General features: G+C 37.5%; 1 protein-coding gene across 4 annotated transcripts in view; it reads left to right on the plus strand.

Annotated features, from left to right (window-relative positions):
- Positions 1–21,016, plus strand: part of SLC4A4 (solute carrier family 4 member 4) — a 355,406-nt gene that overhangs the window by 300,809 nt on the left and 33,581 nt on the right. For all 4 annotated transcript variants that reach the window (XM_047719486.1, XM_047719487.1, XM_047719484.1 and 1 more), the window contains exons 16-18: positions 1,642–1,833; positions 15,059–15,172; positions 16,891–17,052. In XM_047719486.1, coding sequence (XP_047575442.1) covers positions 1,642–1,833; positions 15,059–15,172; positions 16,891–17,052 — 468 coding nt within the window. The remainder of the gene's footprint in view (positions 1–1,641; positions 1,834–15,058; positions 15,173–16,890; positions 17,053–21,016) is intronic.

The following is a 21,016-nucleotide window of genomic DNA, read 5'->3' on the forward strand; positions in this document are numbered from 1 at the left end:
ATTAATCACCCCTCAGAAGAAGAGTTTGATAAAAGAATAATTATGTAACTCAGCTGTTTATAAGTTGAAACTAATACAGAAAAAAATATTTCAGGGAAAGATCTAGAGTTTATATTTTTATTGACTTATGTAAGCACTTTATCTTTTGAGCTCTATAAAAATATGAACTCTTTCTGGCCAGAAATCTTTCTTTTACATGTGTGATATTTTATGACTAGGGTACTTACATCAAGATAATTCATTGAATAGTAATGTATATTGATGATATGTTTGGTGTGAGATAGAACTCTTGCTCCAAAGGACAGGAGAAATTTATCTTTCCATATTTATTTGCAAGGTATTCTCAAATAACTCTTCTGTTAACATGTGACATAATCATTAGCCTTGGAGCCGAGAGGAAGTCCAAGATCACGGCACTGGCAGATTCAGTGTCCGATGAGGACTCACTTCCTGGTTCCTAGACAACCTTCTTCTCATTGCGTCTTCATATGTTAGATGAAACAAGGGAGCTCTCTGGGGTCTGTTTTATAGAGACACGAACTCATTCATGAAGGCTCCATTGTCATGACTAAATCACCTTCCAAACACTATTACATATGATTTTCAACATATTTAGGGGAACTGTAGTCTGCATCCCATTTAGTATTGGTCTCTAAGTGGCTGCAAGAGGGCATCACATTTTAGGTGAGGAAGCTCTTACATGACTGAAGGCAGTTCTCTAGAGAAGGAGGCAGGTGTGAGCTGGTGGCAACTAAAACTGAACAGCTAGGAAATGAGTACTCTGGCCTTACCCACCATGCTAGCAAAAAGATTCTCCTGCATATTAGAAACAAGAAATAGGAACAGGAGTTAGTTGCTTCAAGAAGTACCAACAACCCAATAGCAATTCATGAGATAGAAGAAAATTTGAAAATTGACCCATGAACTTGAGGTCATATAACATTGGGATAGATTAGATATCCCCCACACAACTCCATAGCCCATTACAGAGTATTCCACTACTGGCTACTCATGAAGCTGACCTGGAGTCAACAAGAAAAAAAAGCTATATTTTATCAGGATATGCAATTGAAAAAGCAGGGACCATCAGCATTTTTACCATCTAATTCCGTAAACCACTAGTCTCTAGTGATTTAGAAAAGAAATAGCTCATTTGCGAAAGTGCTGAGTAAGTTCATGGTTAGCCTAATAAAGCTTTTAGAGAGCATTGACCATAGGGCCATCAACTTGAATGCAAAGAAACTGTGGACTACAAAAGAAAGTACTTTTTGAACAACAAAGGTGTTTCAGAGAGTCTCACATTTTGGATATTAGTGTGTCTCAGTTTACTCTCAGGAAGGTTGACAGGAAAGAAGGATTTTGTGGTTTGTTTTCTGTTGAATAAATGGATGATTGTAGGACTGTAGCTCAACCTAGCTAACAGATTGCATCATTTGCATTGTATTTTCAGTCATCGCTAGCCTCCTGGCCTCCCTTACCTGTGAGTCTATTAACACTTCCTCAGGTTTCGCCCTCCAGTGGTTGCCCACCAGATGTTGGGCAGAGACTTCTAGCTAATCCCTACAGAGCCCATCAGATATCAAATACTGCTTTTTTTGCGTGGGTGCTTTCTAGAAAAATTTTCATGTTTTTCCTCTTCAGTACCATAATGCTACCTTTGACTGGGCGTTTTTGTCAACGAAGAAATGTTTGAAATATGGAGGAAAGCTCGTGGGGAACAACTGTGATTTTGTTCCCGATATCACACTCATGTCTTTCATCCTCTTCTTGGGCACCTACACCTCTTCTATGGCTCTGAAAAAATTCAAAACTAGCCGTTATTTTCCAACCACGGTAAGTACCTGAGCTTTAAATACCTTTCACTGAATATATACTGTATTAACAATAATACAATGTTATAGAATTAAAAAGTCTCCTGTAATTCAGCTTTCACAATACAATTTTGTGCATTAAAACATTGATATCTAGTTTTTGTCTATGTGCATATTATGTATTTTTAATCTAATTAATGTCCAGCTTTGAAAAGACTTTCAAGAATTTTGCTCACATAATTCTGTCATAAATTCTATCATTATTCTTATTGTACTGAAGGAAAAACTGGAATGTATTCTAATATCTAAAAATGCATGAGTAAGAAAAGACCTTTTAAATCCATAGTTTTAAAGTACATAAGCAAACACTTTTCATACTAGCAAGGAATTTTGAGGTAGAATTTCTAATTCATGAGCTGTACATGTGGTAATTTAGTAGTTGAATTATGGGCTGTGGGAGTAAATTTATACCAGTATTGGTACAAGATAGGACCATCATCTGAGCCAAAATTTTCTTCCCATAATGATGAATGCTGTAGAACAGAAAAACAGATAATTGAGCTGGGCTGTGCAGACATCCTGTCTCCCGTTAATATGCTTGGGTGAACGTAAAGTCAAAACTGTGGTTCGTGGAGAGACTACAAGATAAGACCAACATTTAGTTAATGGCATTTTGTTTTTTTACCTGCAGAGTGAAATTAAGATAATCCTTTGCTTTGCAGTTCAGTCCTCAGTGTTTAGGATGCCAGTATTTCTTAGGTAATCTTGATTATACCTGATTTTTATCAACGAGCTGCTCTTTGCAACCGGAATCTCATGAAATTTCTCCCCTTGTGTTTTGTATGGAAGGAGTGGAAAGATTTTAGAAGACACGAGATAGAGTTGCTGAAATTATTCTTTCATTTCCTACAGAATGAAGCTTAATATATTCACACCTAGGAATTTTTTTGACTTTTTCTTAAAAAAATTGATTTTTCTTATAAAATTGAAAATAAAAGGAAGGATTGATAATTGTTTTTAGTCTGTTTGAGCTGCTATAACAAAATACCACAGACTAGGTGGCTTATAAACCACAGAAATTTATTTCTTATGGTTCTGGAGGCTGGAAAGTCCAAGGTCAGGTACCAGCAAGGTTGAGTGAGGGCCCTCCTCCTGGCTCATAGCCAGTCCCTTTTCACTGTGTCCAAGCATGGAGGAAGAGTTAGGGCTCTCTGTCGGGCCTCTTTTATAAAAACACTAAACTTATTCATGAAGCTTCCACCCTTACGACCTAAGCACCTCCTGAAGGTACCACCTCCTAATACAATCTTTTTGGAGTGTTAGGATCTCAACATAAGAATTTGATGGGGGACACAACACTAAGACCATAGCAATAATGAGATGTCCCAAACTAGCTGGGCCAAGGAATGAAAAATTTTCACAAAGTGAAATGTAGAAGTATTCAACTTAATGTGTCTAAAACAGGCGTTGCAAAATGGTGGTCAACAGGCAGAATTTAGCCTATGGCCATTCTCTGTTTAGATGATAGTTTATATAAACACACACACATGCACCTGCTTGAGGCCTTAGATGGAACCTCTATTTTTCAGGTAGTTACTGTCCTCATAACTCTCAATTGTCTAAGACTTGACTGCTCTGTATGTTCAGATTAACTGCCCATCCTGGAAGATATTTGAGCTCCTAACACTAGTTCACACTCGGGAAGACTACATGCTAACGGTGTAGTGTTGTGTAGGCCAGATGCCTTGGGTAAAATGTCTTTGAGGATGATTTCTTCTTCCCTGTTGAGGTTTTTCCTTATTAGTTATTAATTCATTAGACCTTTCTGTCTCTCTCTCTCTCTTTGGCTCACATCTTGGGAATTATCACCCTTTTTATCTCTTCCATTTGCTAAAGTCTGAAATTATATAGACATAGTAGGTGAAAAGTAGAAAATTTATGAAGCAATTGTAAGTTGTAATTTGCAAAATAAGCTAGTTTTGACCTTAAGATGAATAAAGATCATTTCAATTGCCTATGTAGGCATCACCTTTTTCTTCCAACAAGAACTCCCAAACTGATAACAGCTCTTCAGACTTAAAGGAAATTTCCCCTTATAAGAGCCCAAGTAGTCATTTCTCAGTGTTGATAAATGCTGCTGAAAAAGTCATCAGCATATGAAAATAGAATAATGATGGTATTCTGGTTATTCAATCCCTATGAAGAGGTTTCCCAGCATACTTTAGAATTGTGTATAGCAATCATAACATAAGCAGGAAAAAAATATATGTGATTTCTGAGGAGCTATGTTGAGGTGTATAGGCTTCAGACTGTCATCTCTCCTACTCACTTTATATTTACAGCTAAACAGTAGCAATCCATACATAAATTCATATATGCACGACTAATAACATATTTTTCACTCTTTTATTTGCCAAAATATGTTTGGATTTAAGCTGTCATTTGGAAGGGTGGTCTCTATAGGCAGGAACCGATAGGTTAATAGATTCTTATGCTTACATATTACGTTCTACAGTTACAACTTGTATGCTTAAACAGAGTAAATTAGACAATCCTCGACTTCTGTGACAAGAATCAACCAGCTGTTACGACTTCCTCGCTCACACCAACCATTCACATGAAACAGAACACTAATGCTGGATGGCAGTACCCTTGTCATACAAAATACCCTCTTTTCCTTTAGCTGGCCCAGCCGTTTGTCTTTTGCATGCTCATTTCTAAACATTTGTAGGTTAGTTCAGACTGTAAACTGCTAGAAAACTGTTTTACTTCTATAGGATTCCTCACATTGGTTAACACAATCCTGGACGCAGACTCAGTACTCCATCCTTGATGACTGGTGGGATGCAGTGAAGTAGAGATGAATGCTGCGTTTCATGGACAAAGTGCAGATGTGAGAACCCAGAAGCTGTAGAATGTACTACTAGCACTGCTGTTCACTGACAGTGTTAGTTACATGGTTTTTCTTTCCACATTTGAACAGACTCATCTTCCTGTATTCCTTATCTCGGCTAATAATATCATCTATCCTCACAGCCACCCAAGATCAAAATCTCAGGATCATAATTGGTCGATCAGTGAGTCTCAGCAGGAAATAAATTATGCACTTGGATGGGATGATTTGAAAGGTCCACTAAAGCATTATTTACAAAAGTGCAGTTAGGTTTAGGGGATCCACAAGGGAGAGTGTAGTGTCCAGTACTCATAACAGTGGGGTTGTTACTATCTATCCCTGGCCCAAATGTTGTGCCAAAGGAGTGGTTGCTGGAACCCAGAAGAAGAGAAAAGGCTGGAGAAAACTGTCCTGGGAGCTGCTGTGACCTTGGACTGAGGGATGTCGCCAGCCTGAGGCAACCTCATAGCGATAAAGCCTGGGGAATAAGTACCTTGATCTCTCTTTTCCCTCTGATGGCCTTCCCACGCTGCTCCAGACTAAACCCAGCTGGAGAGCAAGGGAACCTACTGAAGACCATGCAGGCCCATCTCCCAAAGCAAGAGCATGGTGACAAGGTGTACAAAATAGATCTGGTGTGATAAAAGGTGATATTTCTTACATTTATCTAAGTTTTTTTTTTAATCAAATTAAACTTGTCACAGTCCCCTTGACTATCCTGCTCAAATCTCTCTCCCTTATACTAACATTTCTATCCCCCTAGTTCAGTCAATGACCTAGTTCAGTCATTACCTTGGCCAAGACCAGGGTCAGTTATCCATACTTTCTCTCCCCAGGAGGCTAGCGGCAATCCATCAGTATGAGCACTTGAGGTAAAAGAGTTTGCTAGCCTGCCTGTCAGGAATTTAATTTGTATATCAGGGATGTCCAGAGAGCCCTAGTGCCGAGGGGAATGTGAATGGAATACCAGCACTCCACTTCCTGTGTTCTCTGCACTCCCCATTCTTTTTAGAGGGGTGCATCAGACTGTTACCTCATATTACCCCATGCAGTTATTGGTCTGTTACATCAGCCTCAAGTCTTTGGTCAAAAAGACTTGAGGCTTTTGGCATCAGAGCTTTCTATAGGAACATGACAGCATCATCTGTGATCTTCTGTGGCACATGGCTTAGGGCATCAACCTGAAATGCTCTTCCAGAGTGCCATGCCAACAAGTGATCATATGCACGCAACAGAGATGCCACCCCTGCCTCTGTACTGGTAAAGTGGAAGCAGGAGCTTAGAGCAGGAGTGTAATTAGCAGTAGATTGTGATTAGTGGTAGTAGAACTCATAAAGCTGTAGAATCTCTGAATTAGGCGAAATTTATTGGTACTTTGATATATAGTCAAATATAGTGTGGCTGGCTGATGCATATAATTGACATGAAAATGTCTTTCTTAAGGAATCACTTAATTTCATCTTTTCCCCCCCTGTTAGAATAAGTAACAGTTTTGACCTTCATGTGAATCGACATATTGGTAGGATTTCTTTTTTCTTTTCTTTTCTACTTTTCATTTTATTTTCTCCTCTTCCCTTCTCTCTCTGTCTCTCTTTCTTTCTTTGAAGGGAAAGAGAGAGAGGAGGGCAAAGGAAAGGGGAAAGAGAGAATCTTAAGCAGGATCCATGCCCAGCAAAGCTGGGGCTTGATTTCATAACCCTGAAATCATGGCCTGAGCAGAAATCAAGGCAGATGCTTAACCGACTGAGCCACCCAGGTGCCCCAAGATTCTTTTTTTAATATGCCTTCTGATTGCTCTTGTCAGTTAAGTAAAGTAAATTCCAGGTAACATCAACAGCTGTGACACTTTCTACACTTTATTTAGATGACACTTGAGCAGAAGGTTCTTTGATATCCTTTTTAAAAAAAATCAGTATTCTATAATTAATTAGTATATTCATTCAATATTAAAAAAAAAAATACCGGGGCACCTGGGTGGCTCAGTGGGTTGAAGCCTCTGCCTTTGGCTCAGGTCATGATCCCAGGATCCTGGGATCGAGGTCCGCATTGGGCTCTCTGCTCAGCGGGAAGCCTGCTTCCCTTCCTCTCTCTCTGCCTGCCTCTCTGTCTACTTGTGATCTCTGTCTGTCAAATAAATAAATAAAAATCTTTAAAAAAAATACCATGACCCTAATGTGTGCTTAATACAATACTAGGATACAAAGACAGGTAATTCATGCGCCTGGCCTCTAATAGGAACTAAGTATATATTTGTTGAGTAAGTTAGATTTTTGGGTTTTCAAATGAGTGTGACTCGTTTTGATTCTTCTGCTCCATTCACACTTACTGTCTTCTGTGGAATCACACTTTGATGCTTTCCTGTATCCTAAGTATATGGTGGTCTTTGAGGAACTGGCTTTATGGATGAGAATAAAAGTACAGGTCTTCAGGGATTTCAACAGAAATATAATGAGCATTATAGTTAGGTGACACATTTAGTTTTTATCCATGTGAAACACAGTCTAGACTTCCACAATTTGCTGTATTTCCATGACTTATAGTTGACATTTTGGCCTGTGACAGTTCTATTAAAGTTGGATGTATTTAGTTGGTAAACAATTCTTTATAAGAATCAGGTGACATCCCTATTTGTTTTCTTTTTCTTCCAGAAAGTCTCTGGTGAATGGGAAAAACTATCAAATTAAAACAAATAACATATCCAAAAATTAGGAAGAAATAAAGGGCATGTATTCTCTGTCCTATTCTAGTGTTAGTAATGCTGGGTGACATCTGGCTGGTTCTTACAGAAACAGCAGACCACATCATTGCATTGAAACTAATTCAGAAAATAACTTTGTTGTCAGTGAAGGTGAATCAGGTTTTCAAATTCTTGTATTATTTTGTACCAAGGAATATAATTTTCAAAGTCAAATTTGTTTAATCCAAAATTGATTTTTGTATTTTTTTCTTAAGAGTGCAAAGGGATATTTGATTATAAGCCCAACTCAACCTCTTAAACATTAACAAAGTTTATAAATACTTCAGTTCATATGGATATACGACAAAAAAGGCAGCCATCCTGAAATGAGCCCTAGGAAAAATAAGGTTGGGAGCACTGATCAACCAAGTGTTTTTTGAGAGCTTTTAATGATGGCACTCAAGCAGTCTATGGACACTAATTTTGACCCTGGTACTTTGTGGTCCTAAACACTTTCAGCTTACTTGCCCATCATAGAAAAGTCATCAGCATTGAAATCCATTCCTTAACACAAAATGGCCTCCTGCTCCATTTCCAGATTATCTCATTTATATATATGACTTAATTATTCTCTTTAAAACTTCAATTTTTATACCTTAATATAATTATAAAATCACCTTTCTTCTTAACTCTTCTTTCTTTTTTTAAGATAATTTATTTATTTTAGAGACAGAGCAAGCTGTGCAGTGTGGGAGAAAGGCAGAGGGAGAGAGGGAATCTCAGACTCCCACTGAGTGCAACGCCGAGGTGGGGCTCAATTCCCCACCTGAGCCAAAATCAAGAGTCGGATGCTTAACTGACTGAGCCACTCAGGCACCCCTGAACATTTTATTTATTTTTAAAAAATTTTTATTTTAATTTTTTAAATTTATTTGACAGAAAGACAGGAGAAAGGGAACACAAGCAAGAGGAATGTGAAAGGGAAAAGCAGGCTTTCTGTGGAGCAGGGAGCCTGATAGGGGCTTGATCCCAGGACCCTGGGATCATGACCTGAGCCCAAGGCAGATGCTTAACCCACTGAACCACCCAGGCACCCCTGGAACTCTTTATTATAATGTTTTTTGGGGAATATATCAAAAGATCCTATTAGAGAGCCAAGAAATTTTGATAATTGGGTCTTAATCATTGCCTTTTAGTGTTAGGACTTCAAATACCATCTAGTCCAGTACTGTCTCTTACTCCTGACAAAGGAGTCATCTGTGGGCTGCTTGAAGGCCTCCTAGAACAGGAACTCATATCTCTGAAGGCATTCCTGATAGAAACACAGATCTTCCCTGCCACAGCCTCTGTCTGCGGGGTCTGCCCTCGCCCTTGGAAGCTACACCGAACAAGTCAGTCGTACTTCCCTGTGACAGATTTTACATATTTGAAGACAGGTCTCCCAACAACTTCTTGAGGCCTACCATCATTTTTTATGCAGTGTTTTTCAGAATCCTATTCCTCTGGTTACCCATCTCTGGATCAGCTCCATATTTTCACTTTCTACTTAGAATATAGTGGCCAGATTGAGACACAGCATGTCCCATAGGATTTGATCATTTGCTTCTGGCATACACTTACTAGGTTTTTTTGTTCTGCTGCTCAGTTTTGAAGCAGGATGCAGGAAGAGGCCCGAGTGGGCTGAAGTCTCACTAGCATTCCTGCTCAAAGACTTCGTAGGCCTACTCCCCTCTGTTCCATGTTTGGAAAAACAATTTTTTTAAAGGTAGACTTCCATCGGGAAGCTCTAAGCACCACCCAGAGGAAGTGCCCAATCCAATTCCCTTCTTTGTTCCCTGGATCTCTGACTCTAGAATTCACAGCATTAAAATCCTGGAGCCTAAATCAGACTTTCCTTTTATTGAATTCTAACTATAGTGGGTATTATTGATTCAAAGTACAGCATATTATGATTGCTATACTGATATCAATGCTTGTTTCTTTTATAGTGCTCTGCTTGGACTGGTGGAGGGGGATCAAATTTCAAAATTCTCATGGTATTTTGTGCCTTTTCATGGTTGCCAAAAGGCACATATTTGTCTGGTATACTTTTTCTCTTCTACAATAAATGCTTTTTTCCACTGTTTTTAGCAGTTTCCAAGCACCAGCGTCGTGAGAGGAATTGACATCATGAATTCATTTTTTATCGAGAACCCACAGGGTGCCTGCTGCTGTCCTTGTCTCTGTAACAGCCCCATCCATTGAGAGCTGCTCCGCAGGCCCACAGCCTTTCCCTGCTTAACTTAGGAGCAGTTGCAGCCCTCGCAAAGTGAAAACCAAATGTCCTTTGGGCTTCAGAGAAACCAAATTCATTTTTTTCTCCTGTAAATGAACTAGCTTCTCCCTGCTGGTGTCTCCATGATTAGGACTCTCTTAATAATTAATAAGTACCATCCTTCATGAAGAGTCTGTTTATAGTAGTTTATTAGGTTGGTTTTGCCCCAGAACAAGAAAACAAACAGTGTATGGTTATTTGAACTTCTCTTCCCATCCGTGTAATTTCTTTTTTGCTTTGATAGTTTAAATATGTAAGCTTGTTTCTTAGTGTTTCTTATTAGATTAGTTGAGATACTTGATAATTAATTTTGTAATAGAACAGAAATTTTTTTCCTCGTCATTCTTATAATTAAAAAAATGGTAAATAAAAATAAAAGTGCTCAAAACCAGTTGATATAAAAGGATCTTAGTTGAAACACACGTTTTTTTGCCTTATTTATGGATGGAGGTAGGAATTTTCTTACATTTTAGCACATTTGTATACCATTAAAAAATAAACCTTTTTTTTTTTTTTTGTAGCGAGCCCTTGCTGTATATGAGTTGTCTTATCTGTCTTTTGCAAAATCCTCCTCTTCTGTCTTCCCTTTAAATGTTGGAATTTCTCAGAGTCCACACCAAGACTCCTCTCTCAACTCTCCTGAAGCCACATCACACTTGCCCATTGCTTATGTGGCTACCCATCCATCAGTGACTCCTGTTTATCTGATGCCTCTCTCCTAAAGGAACATAAAAGGGTTTAGTGGCTGAGTGGATGAATGACCCACAGTCCTTTGTCTCATGAAGGTTGATGCATTCATTCATTCTTAGTATTTGTCGGGAAATCATCTGTGCCAGGCACCTGGCTTGCCGCTAGAGAAACAGTGGGAGCAGATCCAGGGCCGGTCACCTAACCCGTGGTGCCCAGTGCAAACAGACGTGGAACCCCTTGTTCAAAAAGCAGGAAAAAAAATGCTATTACAAACATTTAAATATAAAGCTTTTCTCTTTCTCCTGAAAAAAAAAAAAAAAATCACTCAGATTGTCATAGTTTATATTCCTAGGATATTGAAGTTTGAATCTGGAGGGACTTAGTGTTTGGCTGGAAGGACATCCACAAGTTGGACAGACACAAGTCTGTCCAAGCTAGATTTGAAACCTCCCGAAACCACAGGATTAAGTACGAAATCTTGTGGAAGCAGATTTCTCATGAAAACTTTGGCACTTCATTACCAAGAAGAGCTAGAAGGGAATTAGGAACTATGGGTTTCTAATTTGATTTCTTTATTTATATGTTGGCACATAAAAGGTTGTTGTTTTGGAGTTGTTGAAAGAGCTCAAGTTTGATGAAAATGGAAAGTAAAATAAACAGAATACATGAAGGGAAATTCATGTATTTTTTTTTTTCTAAATGTGTTTGGAAATGTGAGAAGGACCTCAAGAGAGTGATTCTTATCTCCTTAAAGTCAAAGCTCTTGTTCACAGGTCCTAGAGTGTATCTAATAAAAGCTATATTTAGTGAGCACTTGACATTTTTAGGGTACTTTATAGTTCTACTGTCAGTTTTCCCTTGTTCAAATTAAAGTTTAATTTTAGTATAGGGTAAGAGTTGAACAGTCTACTAAAATAGCACCCTTACCTGCCTTCTCCAATTACAGGATTTGGAGTTGAATACAGAAGTATTCTGGGAAAAATCAATTTCCTTACTATGAAGTTTAAACTGGATCTAGTATCTTAGAAATGCATGTCTGATCATAAACACTCTCCAGGAGTGATTTCTGCTGTAACTGAACTGTACTATACAGTTTAAGGAAAAGGAAGGGGAAATAGAAGTGAGTGTTTTATATGGAACATATCACCCTGGCTGTGATTTTTAATGAAGTTAAGCAATATTACTAACAAAGTAGCTTTTCCCCCCATAAATTTAAAGAAGTGTTGTCCTAAATCTTATTAATATTTGTCTCTTAAGCTAGTTTTACACTATAAATATACATAAGTGCCACATTTGACAAGAATACCATTGTTGAGGGTTTCTTCCAAATACATGGTATTTCATCCACACACACACACACATATATATATATTATATTTCTTCCACAAATATATATCATGTGTATTAGTTAGGTAAACTGATAACTAAAATAGATTATTTATTTTAGTTTCCTATGGCTGGTATGTGAAATTATTACAAATATGAGGGCTTAAAACAACATAAGTTTATTGTCTTAAGATCTGGAGGTCAGAAGCTAAAATGGGCCTCAGTGCTCTAAAGTCCAGGTGTTGACAGGGCTGTGTCTTTTCAGGAGGCTCTGGGAGAGAATACATTCCCTTGCCTTTTTCAGCTTGTAGAGCCTGCCACATTCCTTGGCTCATGGCCCCTTCCTCCATCTTCAAAGCCAGCAATGACCAGTTGAGTCTTTCTCACAGTGCATCACTGTGACACCGACTCTTCTGCTTCCCCTTTTCATTTATGAGAATGCTGGTGATTACATTGGACCTACCACAATAATCTTGGGTCATTTCCCCAATCTCAAGGTCATCTGATTAGCAACCTTAATTCTGTATGTGTACTAATTCCTCCTAACCACACAACATTACATATTCATAGGTTCCAGGAAATAGGATATTTATTTACATCCTTAAGGGGACATTATTTTGCCTACCACACAATCTGACCTGAATTTTAACATGACTATTCTGGGTTACCTGACAATGTACTGAAGGGAGGCGGGCAAGTATAGAATCAGGAAGATAAGATAAGAAGCAGGCGATAAAATGGTACCTTGGACAGGAGAGCAGTGGAGGTGGTGAGAAGTGACAGCATCCTGAAAGGTAATTTGCTGACCTATGAGATGTAGGATATGACAGAGAGAAGAGTTATGTGGGTCGTTCAAAGTTTTTGGCCTTAGCCTTAGAAAAAAATTAATGGCCATTAATTAAGATGGAGAGAACTACTGAAAGCAGGTTTAGGACTTCAGTGTTCAGTTTATGCAAGGGTAAGAATGAATCTAATGTCCCAGGTATCTGGTAGTGATTCTAGTCATATAGGTCTGTTCCCTTGCAGGGCCAGAGGTATAAGGCCCCCTGGGGCTTTCTAGCAGGGAATTGAAGATTGATTCATTTGCTACCTTCTACTTCCCTTCTGTTTATGAGAAAGAGGAGCACTGTCTTTTTCATAACTCTTCCCCCCTTTTGAACAAATTCTAGCATGTCTAAATTGTCAACAAATTGGATTTACTGGATAAGGACTGGGAGGGTGATAAAAAAGAGAGAGAGAACTTCTTTTTTGCCTTTGCAAAAAGACCTCTGGTCTTCCCATGATTTATAACCTACTGGACTGGAGAGATTGTTGTAACATCTTATTATATTCTTGAACCTGTTTCATATGACCATCTTTGCCAGACCATTCTGAACTGCCTGTGTCAACACTTACTTGCACAAAGCTTAAGAGATGGGAGTTTCCCCCCCAGTACTGAGCCCTGGGAAACATCCTTTTTCTGCAGGGATTCCAGATACTTCCAACCAAAATTAGCTGAGTGGCAGTTCCATATTATTACTGGGCTTTTATATCTTGTTTCTTGGAATTGATGATCCCTTCTAAAGACCTCCTGATGGTAGATTATTTAGTTATTCCAGTTGTTTCTGCAGCCAAAGAGGTCTCATGGAACATGAAATAATAACAGTTAACATATATTAGGAGAGTTTATTATGTTCCAGATGTTATGTTAAGCACTTTCATGGCTTATCTTATTTAATTCTTTATAATGCACTGGTGAGGTTGTATGGATTATTTTGGCTACATTTTGCAGATGGAGTCATTGAAGCTAAGAAAGGTTAGATATTTACAGATAGGAAACAAATGTGCTGGAGATCCAACCCAGAAACTATATTCCAACCCGGAAACCTGCTGCACTCTATTTTTCTCCCCAGATTGATCCCTGCCCTCTTTTTGTGCTTGACATTATTGTGTAGTTGATGTTAATTTGCCCCTAACATAGCCCATAGCTGGCTTTCTGCTTCTTCTGTGTACCCTTAAGAGAGCTAAGCATAGCAGAACCCAGCCCTTCCAAAGGGAAAGGAGCTCCTAGCCAACAGGGCCATCTTTGATCTTGCTGCTGGTTAGGACCCAAGGCTCCTGGCACTGGGCAGCGGTCAAGAAGAGAGCACGATGATGGCCTTCAGCATATCCACTTGCCAAGTACTTGCGTTCCTCAGTTCTGTTTCTACCGAACATCTGACTTCAGTAGTCTGCCCCCACAGAACTGTGTAGGTACTCAGCCCCTGCCTGATCTCTTCATCCAGCGGTACCAGACTCTGACTGCTCACTCTGAGGAAACTTCACCACTGCGGAGTCCACCCTGATTTGCTTAGAAGCAGGCTGCCTTGGGTATGCGACCTTCACGAGGACATGGACTGTGTCTGTGTTGTTCACTGCGGTAGCCCTAGCACCAATCAGAGTATAAGGCACTGGGTAAATTCTGTGCAGTGATCAGATTACACACCGCCATGTGCATGTACTTACGGGGACACAGATATCTCTGCTCTAGTGGGGCTCTGAGGCCATTGTCAGGGCCACTGGATCTCACAGTGGAGCTGCCAGTAGTCCCATGCTCCCCTGCTGACTCTGAAATGACCATCCTGCACCCACTGCATTAGAGAAGTTTGGGTTTAATGCTGCAGCCCATAAACGCCGGCCCTTGTCTTGACCAGAGGCAGATACTTTGGAAGCTTCAAGTTTGTCAACTGGTGGCAGCTACACTTAAGAGATGGTGAACAAGAGATGCCCCACATACAAGAGACATTAAGCACTAGCCTACAGTGAAAAATATTTTCTTTGACAAAGGTAGTGACGTCATCACATTTCTCTCTTCCATCATCTCTGAGGTCTTGAGTCCACTCAGTCACCTAGAACTTGTAACCCCTCTCCTACTAGATTCGCTGTCTTTTCAGATTACTTCATGGAATTATCTTGCTCTGTACACACAGTGCTATTTCCCAAATAATAAACAGAAATCTTTATTTTTGTGTAGATTTTTACAGTGTGCCATGAGATTTCATCCTTACGTACGTATCCTTGTGCTGCATACAGGAAGAGTGTTTGTACAGTATTTCAGGAATATATTATCTGTGATTCCCTTCCCCTGCCTACACACACACACACTCACTCTGATCTGTCCTGTGTAGATTATGTCTGGTCAGATGAGAAAGTGATGCAAAATCAATTTGAAAAATAATCTCTCTGCAGTGAGACACCTCCTTTAATTTGCTGGTGATGCGTTACTGTAAACCGTTCGCCAATGCAGAATACTTTGCTCATTTCTAACACAGGCAAATATATTGACCTGGTGCTAAAAGGTCCCTGGTTTCTTTTTTATTTTTTTTCAGGCAAGAAAACTGATCAGTGACTTTGCCATTATCCTGTCCATTCTCATCTTTTGTGTAATAGATGCCCTGGTAGGTGTGGATACTCCAAAACTAATTGTGCCAAACGAATTCAAGGTAGGTGAACTTCTGCTTTGGGTCATTCCTGGGATGCTATGGCTTTCTTTCCCTGTTATATTTTGTTGTATGTTTTTGAGTTAGTTTTGTATGATTATCTATTTATTTCAGAAGTGGTCTTTTGCTAGGCATGTGTATACACTTTGTCTATTTCTTCACTAAAATCTAATGCCTGATTAGGATCAAGTGCAAGGTTCACATTATACTGATTTTTATTGAAAAATACAAACTCTGCTTTATATTTTTAGAGTATTTAAGATAAGCTAAAGTATTTCCATACAACTTATCACCTTGATCCGTATAGTAATTCTAGGGTGTAATGTAACTATCATCATCTTGATTTGATGAAATTGATGCTGGAACTTATAAAGATTAAGGGAAATGCCCAAGATTATATTACTTATTCAATGCTCTTTTCCTGCTACCAAACTACCTGCCATATACACACATTTGTGTGTAAAGTACATTTTAATTAATACAAAGAAGATACAGGAATTATTCATTTTATAGATCTGTTGGTATGTGCAGGCCTAATGGGTAAAATTCACGTTTCAGTCATTCTTACATGACCCTTTGTAATTTTTCATTATGTCTTCCACTTGTTTTGTAGAACACTACTCACCTCTCTCTCTCCATCATTGAGACTATACACTTGCTAACTAACTAACTGCAGTTTTAGCTTAATAACTACTTAATGAGGAAGGGGTATCTATGGTATAACAAACTATTTGTTGCACTGTCTCTGCCATCTTATACTCATTAGCAAAGATAAGTTTTCAATCATTCAATGATTAGTTCACTTAAATTAATATTTATTGAATGTTTGCTTTGAGCTAGGCTCTTTATAGGGGGTTTGAAATGCACTGATGAACAAGAGAAAGTTCCTTCCCTTCCCAGTTCTCAACCTGATAAAGGTAGTAAGATGTGTATAGATTCAGTGATGTAGTTACGAGCAAAGGGGGATGGAAGACAGATATATCTTCAGAGAAGTAACTTTCTTGATAGTAAATGTGGAGATAGTAAATGTTTTGGTTTATTTGCATTATTTAGCATTAGGAAAAGGAAAGGAAAAAAAAATCTTTTTCCATGTAGTACAGATGTATGATCTGACAGAGGATAGATGGAGAACTGGAAAAATAATTATATTTTTCATTTTTGGTAATATTTCTGAGGATTTAACCAGTTATTCTGGCTCTTTTTCCATATGTATAAGAAAGACAGGAGTATTTAAACAAGTTCAATTATAGCATATACAAATATTTGTAGATGTTTCTATCTTATATTCTGTGAAACAATTATAATTTGACAGTAGTAGAAACAACTTCAGTATAATTGCCAAAATTCATGGACAAAATTCAATGTCATTTTGTCATTTTTTTGCCTGTGTCTTTACTATTTGAGTTTTTCTTATGGTGCCTCTTAACTTAAATCAGTCTTGCATCTTGAGTCCTTATCTTAGATCATCCTAAATGCACAAAATGGCATTTACCTATTTCCCCTCAACCTATATTCTTACTCTCCTTCATTTAAAATACTGCCTTAAAATGACCACCTTCAGGAAGTTTTCGGTGACTAATCTTTGTTTAACCTCTAAGTAAGACTGCTTCTGTTTTTGAATATGTTGTCTCTTCAGAAATAAAATTGTATCTTTCCCATTGATTTTTCACCAAATAGTATGTTTTCATATTACTTCGAAAATGTTCTCTGTCTTCTTCAAGCCAACAAGTCCAAACCGAGGTTGGTTTGTTCCACCATTTGGAGGAAACCCCTGGTGGGTGTACCTTGCAGCTGCCATCCCTGCTTTGTTGGTTACCATTCTGATTTTCATGGACCAGCAAATCACAGCTGTGATCGTGAACAGGAAAGAACACAAACTCAAGGTAAATGTTCATAACAGTGGTCATTATCGCCTCCTACTTTCTTTATAGTACTTGAAAATACTAATTGATTCAAAACCAAGACAATTTTTGTGAGAGTTAGATTATAGCTAATATTTCCGACTTGGCAGAGTCACAGATCACTTTGTGTTGACGCATGTCCTTGATGTAATATTTTAGGAAGACCTCATTTAAATCTGAAAAAGTTGAAATCATATTTCCTTCACCACCAAAGAGGACAATATAAACTGTTTACTACTCAGCCACTGTCATCCTACATCTGATTTTAATGTGGTAACTGTCCTTAATGAAGATAATGACAAATACTTTTTCTGAGACTGTTCAGATAAAAGCATGTTTGTTTTTATTCTGTTGACTTGGTGAGTTACAGTAATAGATTTTCTGTTGTTGAGCCAACATTACAACCTGGTAGAATATAGTTTCTTTTATACATAGTTTTTATATCTTTATGTATAATTATTACATAGTTATGGAATATATAATATACAGTGTTTTATATATGAATATATTATGGATTTTTGCATCTATGTTCATGAGTAACATTGGCCCATGGATTTTCTTTCTTATAGTGTCCCTGTCTGATTTTGGTTTCAGGAATATATTATCCTTATAAAATGAGCTGGGGAGTGTTTTTCCTCCTATTCCACTTCTATTCCATTCTCTGAAGTAGAGCACAATATTCTCTTTATTATATGTAACATGCCAATTATCTTTTCTGTGAATGATCAAGCATGCTTATAAAACTATCTGGGCTGAGTTGTTTTTGGGTGGAACTTTTAAAAACTGATGATCCAAATGTTCTGATGAGGAATAACATGGAGGACATTAGGAGAAGGAAAGGAAAAGTGAATTGGGGAGATTGGAGGGGGAGATGAACCATGAGAGACTGTGGACTCTGAGAAACAAACTGAGGGTTTTGGAGGGGAGGAGGGAAGGGGGTTTGGTGAGTCTGGTGGTCGGTATTAAGGAGGGCACGTATTGCATGGAGCACTGGGTGTGGTGCATAAACAATGACTCTTGGAACACTGAAAAAGAATAAAAATAATGTTCTGATGATTATAAAACATTCATAATTATTATTTTTCTATTTTAGAAACTTTTCTGTATTTTGTTCCAGTTCCCAATATTTTCAAATTTATTGATATGTTGTTTATAGTACTCTCTTTTGTTATTTTTCTAATCCGAACCTGTTACTTTTCACTTTAAATCCTAATGTTATTGATTTGTGCTTATTTTTCTTGATCTATCTAGCCTGTCGTCTGTCAGTTTTATTAGTCTTTTTTCAAGGAAACAGTTTTTTACTACATTCGATTTTTTGTACTGTCACATTGTTTTCTGTTACTATTTCTTTATTTGTTTTGAAACCATTTTAAGTACATCCACATTTGTATGTACTTTATCTTTTCAGTGATTTGGACTTTGTATGTCACCGTCTTTGTTTCTAGTAATGCTTTTTGTCTTAAAGCTTATTTTACTTTGTTCTAATAAAGCTGGGTAACTTAATTTTCACTTATCTGATATGTATTTTTCTGTTCTTTTACTTTCAGTATGCATTGTGTCCCACGTCTCCTTGGAAATAACACATAGGATCCATTTTTGCAGTCTTTTCTCTTGACTAAAACATTTAATCAGTTTAAATGGATAGTGACAACTAAAAGATTTGGATTCATTTTTACCACATTATTTTTGCTTTCTACCTGCCTAACTTTCTCTGTATTCTTTCTCTTTTATTCTCCTTTCTTGCCCTCTTTTAGGTTGATACAGTTTTATTTTTTATTGTCTTCAATCTAACTTGTTTTCTGTTAGTTTGGAAGTTAAATATTTTATCTTTTCTCTTAGTGATTATGTTGTATATCTTAATATGCATCTTTAAGTTCTGAAGCTAGTCAGCATGTTTATCTTTCTGCTGAAATACACTAATGGCTAAAGAATGCTTTAATGTTGATATTCCTTCCTGAGTTATATGTTGTTATTACCAGATTTGATTGCGATCTGGATTTAAAAATACAGTTAGACATGGTCAGTGTTTTTAGAATTATATACAGGTTTACCATTTTCTTTGCTCATTTTCACTCTCTCTCTCTTTTTTTTTTTTCATTTCAGACCTTCCATTTTCAAATATTTTTCTTTAGACTGAATTATTTCCTTTAAATAGTTCTTACTAGACTTGTGAAATTTTTTCTGTAGAGATCTTTGTTTGGGTGGTAAACTCTTCATTTCTGTTTGACTGAAAATGCTTTTGTTTCACCCTCATTCTTGAAAGATAGTTTCTCTGGATATATAACTATAGGTTGAAAGCTCTTTTTTTCAGCATGCTATTTTCCATTATTTCTGACTTTCATAAAAGTGAACTATCAGTATAATTTTCATCCCTTTGTAAGTAATTATTCTTGTCTTTTGGATGCTTTTATTATTCTTCTCTTGTGTCTTTATTCTGGAGTTTCACTATAACTTGTATTAGCATAGATTTCTTTTTATTATGTGTTGGATAATTGGGTTTCCAGTCTTATATTAATTATTAGATTATTGAATCTTCTTGTCTTTTATCAATTGTGGAATATTGTAAGTCTGACTCTTTCAAGCTCCAATACTTTATTCTGGAATTCTGAGTAGAAATTTTATTGTATATCCGCATCTTGTGCTCTACTTCTGTTAATCTGTTTTTGGTTTTGGGGTTTTTATTTTTGTTTTTGTTTTACATTTCCTGCCTTTTGGTCTCTGTGTTATATTTTGGGTAATTTCTTCAGATCTTTCTCTTTATTAAACTCTTTATTCTGTTGGTTCTATACTGTCATAAACCAGCCACTGAATTTTTCCTTTCAAGAATTATACTTTTTTATATTTACAAGTTCTATTTTGTTCTTTTCCAAATCTCCCTGTTCAGTTTTGATATTCCTGAATTCTTTCTTCTTTTTCTTTTGATTTCTCTTTTTGAAGACTTATTTATGTATTTGAAGGAGAAAGAGACAGAGAGAGTGAGCAGGGGGAGAGGGAGACAAGCAGACTCCCTGCTAAACGGGAAGGCTGACGTGGGGCTTGATTCCAGGACCCTGAGGTCATGACCTGAGCTGAAATCAAGAGCCAGACACTTAACTGACTGAGCCATCCAGGTGCCCCTTTATTATTTTTCCATACACTCTTTTATCTATTATTTTAAACATTTGCTGTCTTTGCTTTGTTTGATTTTGAACTTTGTTTTCTTGGCTGACTCTTATTTCTGGTGTCTGTCTTCCTCATGTCCTTTTTTTTTTTTTTTTAAGAGAAAAAGTTATGTGCTAATCTTCTTATGCCAATGCTTCAAAGCCTTCCAAAGAAGATTTTATTTGCTTCTGGGATCTATAAGAGAGTCCAACCAGCCCAGGAACACTTTACTTTTATTTATCCCTGTAAAAATATTTTGTTATGGAAAGTCTTAAACCTATATAAAAGTAGACAGATGGCATAGCTCCAGATACTTATCACCCAACTCTAACAACTATTGACTTCTGTCTAGTCCTGTGTCCTTTATATCCTCATCATATTATCCGCTTCTTAGAACTCTGAAGTAAGTGTAGACAGTGTTCCACATTATTTGTAAACTTTTGAGTTTGTGCTTCTAAAGGTAAGTTCTGGGTTTTTAAAATTTATTTATTTTAGAGAGAGAGACCATGCAAAAGAGTATGGGGGGAGGGGTTGGAGAGAGGGAGAGAAAGAATCCTTACACGGACTCCCAGATGAGCTGAGTGGAGAGGCCAACAAGGTACTGGATCTCAGGACACTGTGATCATGACCTAAGCTGAATTCAAGAGTCATCTGCTCAACAAACGGAGACACCCGGGTGCCCTAAGATCTGTTTTTAAAAGCATGACCACAGCACCACTATCAGCCTAAAAGGTGTTAATAAAATTCTTTAATATCATCAACTCTTCAGTCAATATTTGAATTTACTAATGTGTCATAAATATAA

Source organism: Lutra lutra, chromosome 2, assembly GCF_902655055.1.
Source record: "Lutra lutra chromosome 2, mLutLut1.2, whole genome shotgun sequence".
Lineage (NCBI taxonomy): Eukaryota > Metazoa > Chordata > Mammalia > Carnivora > Mustelidae > Lutra > Lutra lutra.